This window comes from Rhagoletis zephyria, unplaced genomic scaffold (assembly GCF_001687245.7).
Source record: "Rhagoletis zephyria isolate East Lansing unplaced genomic scaffold, Rhagoletis_zephyria_1.1 Rzeph_scaffold_02376, whole genome shotgun sequence".
NCBI classification, from domain to species: domain Eukaryota; kingdom Metazoa; phylum Arthropoda; class Insecta; order Diptera; family Tephritidae; genus Rhagoletis; species Rhagoletis zephyria.
Genome location: NW_016159460.1, coordinates 38770 through 52302, shown reverse-complemented (window position 1 = coordinate 52302; position 13533 = coordinate 38770). Strand labels below are relative to the sequence as shown.

At 41.3% G+C, this 13533-nt stretch overlaps 1 protein-coding gene across 1 annotated transcript in view; it reads left to right on the top strand.

Annotated features, from left to right (window-relative positions):
• LOC108366683 (ETS-like protein pointed) overlaps positions 1-13533 on the top strand; it is a gene marked incomplete at its 3' end in the record, with an annotated part of 61687 nt that overhangs the window by 14774 nt on the left and 33380 nt on the right. Inside the window, exon 2 of the mRNA XM_017621145.1 lies at positions 798-897. Coding sequence (XP_017476634.1) covers positions 798-897 — 100 coding nt within the window. The remainder of the gene's footprint in view (positions 1-797; positions 898-13533) is intronic.

The following is a 13533-nucleotide window of genomic DNA, read 5'->3' as shown; positions in this document are numbered from 1 at the left end:
TTCTTTACCAAGAAATACGTTTGTGATAAATTTTTGGAAAATGGGCGTGGCACCGCCCACTTATGATCACATATATGTATCTCAGTAACCGTTCTACCAATTTGTACCAAACTCGGTGTGGTTATTGTGCTTGCCACATATAAGCAAACCGTTGAAAATTATTGAAATCGGACTAAAATAACGGCCGCTTCTCATATAACGGTAAATTTCAGAACTGCTTGAAACTTCAAAATTTCGAAATCTAAGGACTCTAATTTACCCAAAATTGATACGCCCCGGCTTACCATATAGCCGTAGCTTTCGGTAAGGCGAAAAACATATATTTAATACGTGCGCCGGGTATTTAATGTTCGGCTCTGCCCGAACTTAGGCTTTCTTACTTGTTTTAATTACACTTAATAGATGCTTTAATAGCCATATCAGCGGCATTGGCTACCGCTCTGTGCTGGTGTTGTTATTGTCGTTATATTATTTTAATGAATATTTCAATGTTTGCTGAAATATTTAATAGTCGTGGGTATTTATTGCAGTGTATATGTAAGTCTGATTTTCAGAGCGTTTAGCTAGGCGTATTTAAATTGAGAAGCAAAAAAAAAAATACAAAATATTTTGTGTTAGCTACAGGCGTGAATTGCATTGCTGGAAATCTGGCGGGTAGCTAATGGTGGTTTCCTATAGCATGTGAATTCACCAGCGTCTCACTAGAACGCGGTACTAGAGGGCGCTTACATGAATATTTAAATATTTTGCATGCTTTTGCTTTAATTAATTTTTATCTTTTTGTTTTTATATTTTAGACAAATATCCGCATCAAAGAAGAGCCCGATGATGGCACCAAAGACATACCACCGCCGATGTGCAGTTTATCGGATATGTCCGATCATGAGGCGTCAATCGGTAAGTGCTTCTAGTAGATAATAATATTTTAAGCTAAATTTGTAATATATGTACATACACTCATTGAAGTATTTTGCTATGAATTTTTTACGATATTCAAAATGTTTTTATGGTAAATTAAAAAAATAAATAAGCTCATCCTACCACAAAAAAAAAAACATGTAAATCAAAATATAAAATTCTGGAAAAAATTTGGCAAAATTCAACAAATTTTCACCTTTTGAATCGGATTTTTTAATTCTTCTTTTGCTATTTATGGTCTAATAAAAATTTATTAAAATCTTTTTAGAAACAATTCAAGTACGCAGGTTCATAGCGTTTTAAATTTTAGTTTAATAAAGTGCAAGGTGATACGTTTTTTTTTATGTCCGTCTTTTTTTATATAGCGAATTTTTTAGTTAGACATTTTTATTTTCATGGTTTTTGTTGTAAAATGAGCTATATTTTTATAAAAAATTAACGAAAAATTTACCATGAAAAACATTTTTAACGCATAATACTTCGTTGAGTGACTATATACTAGACCGTAATTTCGAAAGAAAAAACAAACTTTTTCCGAACGTAGGGGTCGGTTTTTACAGTTTTCGTTATATCTTCGACATTGACAGTCGGAGCTTAAATTATGATATATCGACGTCTCAAAGAGATTTTTCTTGCAAAGTTGACCTCAATTACCCTTTTCTAGTAGTTACCCACCAGATCTCAGTTCCTACCACCCTAACTTACTAAACTAATGTCTGTAAATAAGGTCCCCTGTGATTCATGTCAAACAAAATGAAGGGTTGCAATAAATACTTGTAAAAAAATTCGCTACTTGTTTCATAGGACTAACGGTTTTAGAGGAAAATGATTTCGGTATGGTTCTAAAGACACCGATTTACATAAATACATACATATAAAGGCATATTTCTTTGAATTTCGGTATGGCTAATATCTGAGAGCTTTTAATTGATAACAACGATATGTACTTATGAAGATAATTATACACATATGGATGTGCATACTTACTTACCTATATATATACATATCTACTAGTTAGATGCCTTTTTCTAATTAACTTCGCATTTGTAATGCATCAATGCATACATACAAACAGATATCAAAGCTTTATGGTCGTGTATATTTTTGTATTTATTTGTACGTGCATACAGTGGTCGAAATAATTATAGCCGCACCAAATTTTGACAAGTTAAGACATATTATTTTTGTTGTTATTTAATTTTGGTTATTTTTTTTATAAAAATATAGTTCATTCTTTAACCAAAACCCGTGTAAATCCAATTTTCAAACTTTGTGCAATATTACAAAAAAATCAACAAACTTTCGTAAAATTTCTAACTTTTTTAATAAGATTTCCTAGCAAGATTCTGATACGCAGTTACGTAACGTAGCCCATTGAATTCTAGTGGAACTAGTTCAAATTCAAAAACGAATACAAATAATTTATTTTTATATGGAAGAAAACCGAAACATCCCGGGCAAAAAAATAATCTAAAAATTCAACCGTAATTTTTAGCCATTTGAACTTGTTCCACTAGAATTCTATGGGCTACAAAACTGCATATCAGAATCTTTCTAGGAAATCTAACTAAACAGTTACAAATTTTACGAAAGTTTTTTGATTTTTTTTAATATTGCACAAAGTTGTGCACTTGGATTTACAAGAGTTTTTTAAAGGATGAACTATATCTTTATAAAAATACCTATAATATGTTAAAACCTGTCAAAATGTGGTGCGGCTATAATTATTTCGACCACTGTACATACATATGTGTGTTAAAATGCGCCAATTTCTTTTTTTTAAGCATACATCGTTATGTGTTTTTGTAATGTTTTTAATTCTGCGCAACGATAAGAAATTTCTTGGAAAATACTGATGTTGTACCAAAATAACATTTAGCACTAATTGAATGAGGGCGAGCGCTCATGTTGTTCACAAAACAAAAGATGAATGTTTATGAAGTTTTACAATACGCTGAAATGGATGAAATAGTTATATTGTAAAATATGAATATGTATGTACATATGTCTGTGTTTGAATAAATTAACTGAGTATTTCAAAATATTATTATTATACACTTATGTACGTGTGTATGTGTGTATTTACATATGTACTTATGTATATGTATATGTTATAAATTTGGACGAACAAAATCTATTATCGATTGATAATGTTATGGTTGCCAAAAAATATATATATTTCGCGTTTCATGTTGCAAAAATGAACCGATTCAGGTTTATATAGAAGTACAGAGGTACTTGAATGCATAGATACATACATATGTACATACATATACTAAATAATTCATTCGAAACGAAATTAAAATAATACGAAGGACAAACAATCAACTACGGAACACATAGAATAAGACACATCTGGACATAAACACTTATGTGTGTCAGTATGTACATTAGGATGGTACTCAAAACCAAAGGAACGATTTTTTCAGTCTCACCCCCTCAAGCGGTAATACCACGGTAACAGATATCACATATAAATTTTGGTCCCCATTGAAGTCGGTAAAGACGTCTTCAACAGGTAACCTGAACTTTGACCCCTGTGACAAGCCTTAATCGACTTCAATCGGGACCAGGATTTATATGTGACATCTTCGACTATGATGAAAAAAAGTAAATTTAAATTTTTTGAGTCTCCATAGGGGAGTCTAAACTTTGCACCCTATGCGACACTCCTCAACCATCTCCCATCAGGACCAAAATGTTTTTCTCGAGTTTCATTTTTTTTATTATTTATGATACTATTGAAGTAAATGAGCGATATGTAAGTACATACTTTCAAATTTCTGCCTTTTGTATGGAGGCCGACCCGGTCTAATGTAATGCATAAATACCCACAAGTACATATGTGTAGCTTTGTATATTAATTAATAAAGTTTTGATAAGATAAGCATTACTGGTACTTAAATACTTTAACAGTGTGTCGACGAAATGATAGTCTCAGCGACAAACCAATTTAAAAATAGAAAAAATTACAATCCGAAAAAAAAGAATAAAAGACATAATATTGCTTTCATTTAGGCGCCAATGTCGTCAATAAAATTAAAAAAGGCATTTTCTAATGCCCTGCAGGGAATCCAACAGCTTCAAACTGAGTCAGTTTTGTGAATGACTCAACAAATATTTAAATATACTTACATACTATATCGATGATTGAGTGGAAGATCGACCTATCTCGGCAGCCAGTTCGAAAACGCCCTATCTCAAAAATTTTTTCAAGAACGCCCTACTTCAGAATTTGATCGAAGAACGCCCTTTTTCAGAATTTTATTGAAAAAACACACTATGCCAGTATCTGGTTGAATAATGAATGCCCTATTGCAAGATGTATGCGAGAATTTAATTAAATTTCACGAGATGTTTTGATACACTTTTCGTTATCAAACAAGCTTTTCACTTTAACTTTGATTTATATTTTTTTTTTTGATAATCTTTTTTAGCGTTTATTATTTGCTAAAATTTTGATTGTGATGAATTCAGTTTCTAAGGTGCCCATCCCTAAAACAATCATGAAGGATATCTTATCTTAGTATAATTGTCTACAAATATGACAACATACTGTACTTCGAAATTGTCAATAAATATTTCATTTGTAGATGCATATGTTTGCACACAGGGAATTTGTAGATATGTAGGTACCCTACACTATGAGTATCGAGGAGTTACTTAGCTTGCTCTCAGATACTAAATTTCTTTCCAATCCTTCCCCGGAGGAAATTTTCTTAAGGAAAGTGCATGTAGACTGCGTTAGATCTTGCCAACTGCTGGGTACTAAAAGTTAGCTAGCACCATTTCCTGCAGGGTATGTACATACATATATATGTACTTAAGTATGATAGTTCTAATCTTTGACAATAAGTTTTCTTTCTGGGGGCTTTAGATTGGTACATATTTAGTATGCATAATTGATATTTTCAAAACAAAAATTGTGTGTGACGTTTGTACTTGCGAAACAAAACAAAACTTTTGCATTTATTTAATAAAAATTAATGGCCTTAATCATAAAAAATTAAGTAGGTTTAAAGAGCTCTATAAAATGACGTTTTCATACATTTTTCAGTTTATAAACCTTTTCTAACGCTACTCTATTTTTTATGAATAATAGCATATTTTCACCAAAGGCTTAACTGCAGTTAAGAGCTCAGTTAAGTTCCAAGAATTTTGACATGTAGTGATCGGCAAGGTTTATTTCTTAATTATTGCTTTTTTCTTTTCGTTGCTTGTACTTAATAGGTGGAATTACCCCCTTCGAGTTGTAATCGCCCTTTTTCCGATAGGCATAAACTGCAGTTAAGGCTTGGTGGGAATCGACTATAAGGCCATAATTATTTGAAAATTTCACTTAACTAGCACATACCCAAAATATGTTATGTAGCTGTTGTTCGTAAAGGATGTACATTAGGATGGTCCAAAAATACACAGGAAAATTAGGTTGTTGGAATTTTCTTGCTGTCACCTTTCAAAAATTATAGAAAATGGAAAATAAGGACACCCGTATTTTTTTTTTAGTGGAACGCGATTGCGGAGATATTTGTATTGTTCGGTCGATTTTCAAAAATGAACTGTCAAATTGCTTGTCTTGTATGTAGATGTGCAATATAGTTTTACACCCAAATTCATAAAAAATAAAGAACACTTTAGCTGCTTTGTAAATCGAAAATTTGTATGAAAATGTCACTTTATAAAGCTCTTTAAACCTATTTTGTTTTTGTATGAATGAGACCATTAGTTTTTTGAAAAAAATTGCGACCTGCTGGAAAATTAAGGTCAAATAACTCAAATTACTGAATAAGTTAAATGAATGCTTATAATCGAAATTTTTTAACTGCATGTAGGAGGTTGCCACCTGTTTGAAAAGTTAAATGCAATTTAATTCATCAGTTAATTACAATACATATGTATCAATTCTCCTCATCTGAGGTCACTTCACTCACCTCCCCTCAACCCATGTTAACTCAACTCACCTAACCTCCACTCTCCACTCTCCACAACTCACTTTAACTCACTTCATCTCACCTCACCTCAACCAGCAGTTAATATAGTGGAAAATACATATATTGCTGAATTCGCCCTTTTGGAACTTTGAAGCTTTCCATATATTTTATATGGAGAAAATATATTTTTTCTTAGAATTGCTATAAAATCCTTAAAAATAAAATATTTTTTGATCGAAAAAAAATATTTCCCTTCACAAATCTTCCAACAATAGAATAATGATGCAAATTTAACTCTAAAATTATTCATCTTAATTCGAGTTCAAAGGGCTGACTTTGTGAGAATCAGCGCAGCTCTAGCTCTTAACGATATGATCAGCGTCATGCCTGTTGAGATTGCTCAGGTTTTTCATTCAATTCGGCGTAAGAGCACTCGGCAATCTTTGGAAACTTCAGACTTCATACAGCAAGAAACGAATCTGTGCATTCTAAGGCGGGCTTTGTACAGATCCTAGGGATGGCTCGAGGCTGCTGAATTTCTAAAGTGCTTTTAAAAAACACCCGGCTGGTTATGCCAAAAGTGTATTACTGATTAACTGATTAGGAAGGTAAATGTCTACTCTGATATCCAAGCGGAGACCAGGGCTCCACGATTGCTGGTCGGCGAATGCCTTATATCTTTCTAGATTGCCTTGATTTACTTCCAAGTCTAGTTTATTTGGATCCCCGGGCTCTGTGACGAGGTAGGATCCCATTTCGTGCATCCGTCCAGACAGGAAGAGAGCAAGAGCTCCTGTGAAAACTTGTTCACTACTCCTGAAGAAATTGGTGTATATTCGGCTCAGACAACGCTGGGCGAAAGCCCCAATATGCCCCATAGGTGGTCGACCGCTATCTAAACGCCAACTCTCGATTCTAATAAGTTCGCGAACCGGACACTGTTCTTAAGGAACTAATGCAATGCAACTAAATATCGTCACGGATCAATGATATTGTCAAAGCTGTTCGGAGGACTCAGATGTGAAATATTTAATCTCAGCATTTCCTTCTCATCTGCCCGTACTTTGCTAGATAAAGATTTAAAAACCTCGACTCGTGACTCGTGCACGATGCCCGAGCTACTCTCTGGAGAGCAAAACAGCTGCCTGCGCAACTTTATTTTGCACATCCAGCGCGTTTTCTAATTTCACATGCACATTTACTAAGTGCTAATGCAACGAATAGTTAATGTCTAAGTAAGTGTCTTTTTAATACAGTTTTCCAATTATATGATATTTATGTAATTTTAAAACGAAAATGCAAATATTAAACACGCTTTGACGCAGCACTAGATATTCAAATGTTTAGCTGATAACTACATATCTATAAAATAATAGTGCGTCCATAGTTCTAAAGGCTAAAGTCGACGGAATTAAACCGTTGTTGCATGTTCTGGTTGCGTATAGGGTGGCTCAAGAATACTGATATTTAATTTTTGTGTTTCTTCCCAATAAACATTAGGCTTGTTTAACAATTCGAAAATGATTGGAAAACAAATCTTTTTTTCAAGTCGCACCTTCGATAGTGAATATGGAAATAGGTTAGTATGCGATACGAGAACCAGGCCATTCTCCAGTAAAACGGAACTTTCGTTATCCAATGTATTCGAAGAGAAATTTTAATGAGAGAGAGTGATTTCACTTTATCTCTCGTTACTATGTTTCATATTTTTTTATTTTTTGAACCCATATCGCGGGTATTTCCAATATACTATGACCTCGGAAAACAAAGGTTAGTTATGAGTTCGTTCTCCTTTTAATATTCATATTGGATTTCGAAGGTCATTTTATTTTATTTTATTGTTTATTGAGTTATAAAATTGTATAAGCTAAGCATTTTCACCTTGTTTCGAAATAATTTCTATATGTATGTATGCTAGATAGATTAAATAGAATGTTAGAGGCTGTGCACTGCGACCTTAGGTCTATTGTGCCCTCGGAGCTCATCATAACACATCGTCCAGTCCCAATGCTCTGATGAATCCGAGCAGTTTCGAGGGAGGTAGAGAGTGTATATGCGTAGCCTCTGGCCACATCCTTCCCAGGTGTGTTATCCTTCTTCTCGCAACCGCATCGCACTCAAATAGGATATGCCGCGGGGTTTCTGGTGTCATGTCGCAGTACCGACATAGATCGTTCGCACTGATCCCCAGGTTATGCATATGGGCCCGCAGCCTGCAGTGCCCTGTAGGCATTCCTGTCAAGAATCTCAGGTTAGTCTTTTTAAGGGTTATAAGTTCCCTAGATCTTTTGGGATTATATCCTCCAAGAAGTTCTTTCGCCTACCTTAGCCCAGGCGTGTTCTCCCAGTGTGCTCTTCTTAACCTTCGCTCTTCTGCTCTTATCTCCTCCTTGATTATATGAGGCCCCACTGCAAGGAAGGGTTCAGGGCCTATGGGTCGAGTGGCTGCGGCCTCTTTTGCTAGTCTGTCAGCCTCCTCGTTTCCCTGTATGCCTTTGTGGCCCGGGACCCACACCAGTTGTAGTGTGTTGTTTTCCCCCAGGGTGTTTAATCTCGCTACACATTCCCATACCACTCGTGATTTAATCTCACACGAGGATATGGCTTTTAATGCGGCCTGACTATCGCTGCAGATAACTATATGCTGCAGTCTTGCTTGTCTCTGCAGAATTATTTCCGCGCAAACACTTATGGCGTAAACCTCCGCTTGAAATATACTGGGGTAGTTTCCCAGGGGGATGGAGATCTTAGCCCTAGGGCCAGATATTCCAGCTCCTATCCCTTCGTCGGTTTTTGAGCCATCTGTGAACCACCTTTGGGTGTGAGCCCTGAAGGTGTTTTCTAAGATTGTCTCATTCCAGGTCGCTTTGCTGCCTAGTTCGATCCTGAATTTCTTCTCAAAGATTGTCGTTGTACTCATGTCATCTCTGTTGAGCTGGGAGATAGGGATCTTAGATCTAATTTCATCTCCCAATCGGCTCGAGATCACTTTCCCTCTGCCAGTGCCCTCCTTCATGAAGTTGAGGATGGCTTTTTTGGCGATCTGCTCTATCACTATGTGCAGTGGCGTCAGGTCCAAAATGACCTCCAGGGCTGCGGTGGGGCAGGTGCGCATGGCCCCCGTTATACATGTGCACGCCAACCGCTGGAGCCTAGAGAGCGATGCCCTCACTGTGTTGAGTGTGGTCCTCTCGGACCATGCCACCGCTCCATAAGTAGCTATTGGCCTGACTATCATGGTGTACATCCACCTTAGGATATAGGGGCTGCATCCCCATGATTTGCCGGCCAGTCTTCTGCACACCATTAGCGCCCTTGTGGCCTTTGTGACAGCGTACTCAACGTGCTTCTTCCATAAGACTTTGGAGTCAAGAATGACCCCCAGATATTTTACCTCATTGCACATTTCTAGCTCTATACCTCCCAGTGTTATGGAGTGCATGCCTGGGAGGTGCCTTCTCTTGGTAAACGGAATGATGGCGGTTTTGGCGGGGTTGATGTTGAGGCCCACCGTGCCGCACCATCTTTTTGTAAGGGTGAGTGCTCTTTGCACTATGTCGCAGAGGGTGTTCTCAAATTTGCCCCTCGCTATGATTACTATATCATCCGCGTATCCTTGGCACATTATGCCATTATTGGACAGTAACTCGAGTAGTTCATCTACTAATATGCTCCATAGGAGGGGGGACAATACTCCCCCCTGAGGGCATCCTTTAACTGTTCTCAGCTGTAAGATTTTATTTCCTACTGCCGTTTCTGCTAGTCTGGTTCGTAGCATTGTTCCGATCCACCTTCTGATCGGGGCGACTACGTTTCTCTTCTCTAGAGCTCGATCTACTGCCTCATGTGAGGTGTTGTCGAAGGCTCCTTCAATGTCTAAGAATGCGCAAAGCGCGACCTCACCCCCCTCAATTGCATTCCGTATGGTAGTTGACAACTGGAACAGCGCAGTGTCCGTTGACCTACCGGCCCGATAGGCATGTTGCCCATGGTGTAACGGTAGCGAAACCAGGGTGGTGGTTCTGATGTGGTTGTCTAGGATTTTCTCCATCGCCTTTAGAGCAAACGATGTTAGGCTGATCGGGCGAAAGGATTTCGCCTCTGAGTAGTCTTTTTTGCCAATTTTGGGTATAAATTTGACATTGGCCCTTCTCCACAGTTGTGGGAGATATGCCAGTGCCAGACTTTCCCGCATAACATTGGTTAGGATCGGGGTTAGGAGATCCAGTTCTTTCTGGAGTAGAATCGGCCATAGACCGTCTACCCCAGGGGTCTTGTAGGGCTCGAACGAGTTAATAGCCCATCGCACAGTTGACCGGGTGAACAGACGCCTTGCTGTCCCCCAGTCCTCCGCAGCGGGTCTATAGGAAACGTCGCTATCTTCTGCTACTGGAGGCAATGCTCCTGGGAAGTGGGTTGTTAGTAGAGCCAGAGCTCTCTCCTCCTCACTTCGAGTGTAGCTTCCATCTGATTGTTTTATTGCCATATGGCTTTCCACTGTGCCTCTAGCTAGTGCTCTGTGTAACCTGGCCGCTTCCGGAGTGGAGCTGATGCCTTCACAGAATCTCCTGAAACTATTTCTCTTGGCTTCGCGAATCTCTTTGTTGTAGGTGGTTAGGGCTGACGAGTAGTCGTCCCAGTTCCCAGTCCGTTTTGCCCGGTTAAAGAGTTTCCTGACCTCTTTCCGGCGGCCTGAGAGTTTGGAGTTCCACCATGGGTTACGTTTTTGACCCCTTGGTTCTGCTAGTCGGCAGCTCGATACATAAGCATTGCTTATTGCCTCGTTTAGGCTGCCAACCTTTGCCTCCAGTTCCACCCATCGTTTCGCCCTGTTCTCTAACTTTATGGTACTTAGATTGGTTTCTAAAAAGTTATGATAACTAACCCAGTCAGTCTTCCTAGGATTCCTACTGGGTGTACCTCTGTTCATAGTGGCCTCAAGGGAGAACTGTATGATTCTGTGATCCGACATCGAGGGCTCCGAAGAGACTCTCCAGTCCGAGATCAAATCATCAGCCCAGCTGTTCCCGAGAGTAATATCTAGAACTTCCTCTCTTACCCTAGTTACAAACGTAGGCTTGCTACCCACATTAAAGATGCTAAGGTCTTTACTTAGTAAAAATTCTAGTAATCTCTCACCTCTTCTGTTGGTGTCAGTGCTGCCCCACTGCACACTGTGCGCGTTGGCATCGCACCCAATGACCAATGGAAGGCATCTTTTTTGGCTGTACTCTACCAGTCTTTTAGTTTCCTCCGGTGGTATGGCGGAATCGCCTGCAAAATAGGCCGATGCGACTATTATCGCTCTTGATCTCCCGCACAGATCCGTCATTATCTGGATTGCCACCAGGTCTCTAGTCATAAACTCTGAAATGCAGAAATAGTTAATTTCCTTTTTTAGCATTACACAAGCTCTTGGGTTATCGCATGATAGATCCCAGATTACCTTAGTCGATCTCTCCGTCAGGCCCCTCACCTGACCTTTGTATACCCACGGCTCTTGCACAAGTACGATGCCCAGATCCTCCGTTGTGCATTTATTTGCAATAACAGCTGATGCGGCTATCGCGTGGTGGAGGTTGATCTGGGCAATTTTGATTTGTGGCGTGGTCATTTTGTCCTCTGGACCCTTGGCTCATCAACTTCTGAGAGCGTTAGGTCCTCCGGTTCTCTGCCTGGACTGCGAAGGTTCAGGCCCTCTGCTAGCTCCTCCAACTCTCTGGTGGAGGGTACTTCTTGGGTCGTTATCCGTACGGGTGGCTCTGTTGTCTCAGAAACAGCCGCGGAGGTCGTAGGCCCTTCTACGCGGTGTTCACCGACAACGGTATCTATTGCATTCGTTGCTCTAATCAACGCCGCAGCAGCCGCGGAGGTCGAAGGCCCTTCTACGCGGTGCTCGTCCACGGCCATTTCTTCGTCAATTGTTTCCTCACCTGTTGATGCCGTCTGTGCATCTCCAGGAGCTCGCTGCTTCCAAGGCTTCACTAGGACGTTGCCGTACCTAAAGTTCAGCCTGAAGTTCTGCCTTCTCATGCTGCTGAATGACTCTTCGTCAACAGCCACATTAAGCCTTAAGTAGCTGTCCTCGACCTTGGCCTCCATTACCCTCCAGAGGGATGTGTTCAGGCTCTCGTTTTGTGCTCGAAGGAGGCCTAGTGCATATTCCTGGCCCCTGTCTATGCTCCACGGGAGGAAGATCGTGACATTGTGCGTCGGTGGAATGTCATCTCCGCTCCTCGTGTACAGTTCTGGTCCTCCCCAGCCCTTGAGCGTGGGTACAGTGCGTCGCAGCCATTCGGCAGTTCCTTCGGCCCTGCAGTGCACTAATAACATGCCTGGCCTGAAGTAGACTCCCGTGAAGATAAGTGGTCGAGTCCACCCCCTCAGAACTTCATCCATTATGGTGTCCTGCAGAGTCGTCAGTTGCTCCGGGGTGAGAGACATGGCGGGGTACTCCTGTGGTAACACCGCTATTCGGGTTGCTCTCATCGCATCCGCGTAGCTCGATGGCTGGTTATGCCTGTCTTTTTCATGTCTCTGGCTGCTTGCCTGGGCCCTATTTTTAGTGGGCGAACTCGGCTGGTGATCTCTTGGACGCTTAGCTGGCTGCTGGTTAGCCGGTGGGCGCTGGCTGGTGTTGCGCTTGGCAGCAGGAACCCTTTTGCCATCTGTCTTCACCGCCTCATTGCGTGTCGTGTCAGGACTCAGACCGCTTTCTAAGCACCGGAGGTACCGTGCTATTCCAGCACCGCTGAGGCCTCTTCGCCGCGGGTCGTCTCGTGCTCCTGGTTTTCCCAGGTCGGGCGCTATTGGTCCGCGCCTGCGTCTGGGGGCTCTTCGGTCATCTCCAGGGGCCATGCTGCTCACATCTTTATCGGTGTATTGGGTAGGCGAGGTTCTCTGGCCCTCGAGCCTTCCCTTCTCTTTCGGACCTTGCTTGTTGCGAGAGGGCGAGGTTTTGCGGCCCTCAAGCCCAGCTCTGCCGTCCATACGGTGGTATGCTCGTTGGGGTGAGGTCATACGGCCCTCGAACCTGTTTGTGGCGGTCCTGCTCTTCACATGCCGTTGATCCTTTGCATGGGGTGGCATGGCTTCTCTATCCTCGGCCCTGCCGTGGACCATATGTTGTGGTCGGTGCTGTCGCACAGGCGAGGTCGTGTTGCCCTCCAGCCTGTTGCTCGAGATTTCCGTCCCCTGGGTGTAGTGTGGCAAGGTTTAGTTTCCCTCGGCCACGTAATGATGACGCTTGCGATTCGTCGCGATGGTCCATTGCCCGTCTGAGCTGCTGTCCGAGTCAGCATTCGGGTGTCTGCGGTCTCGTCTCTCTGGTTGCGATGTCCTTGTTGTTGGGTCAGAGTGATAGTGGGAGCCTGGGGGCGAGGTCATTCTGCCCTCTAGCCTCCTGCTCGTATATTCCCTTCGCGTATGGTCGTAGTGAGACGAGGTCATCCTGCCCTCGAGTCTCAGGTGTTGGGACCCTCCTTGCTGAAAGTTGATGGGAGGCGAGGTCGTTCGGCCCTCCAGCCTCCTGCTCGTGTCTTCATTACGCGTGTGGTCGAAGTGAGACGAGGTCATACTGCCCTCAAGTCTCATGTGTTGAGATTCTCTTTGCTGCGGGTTGTGTGGAGGTGAGGTCCTCTGCCCCCCATCCCTCTGTGTTTGGGCTCTTGTCTCCGTGCAGCGT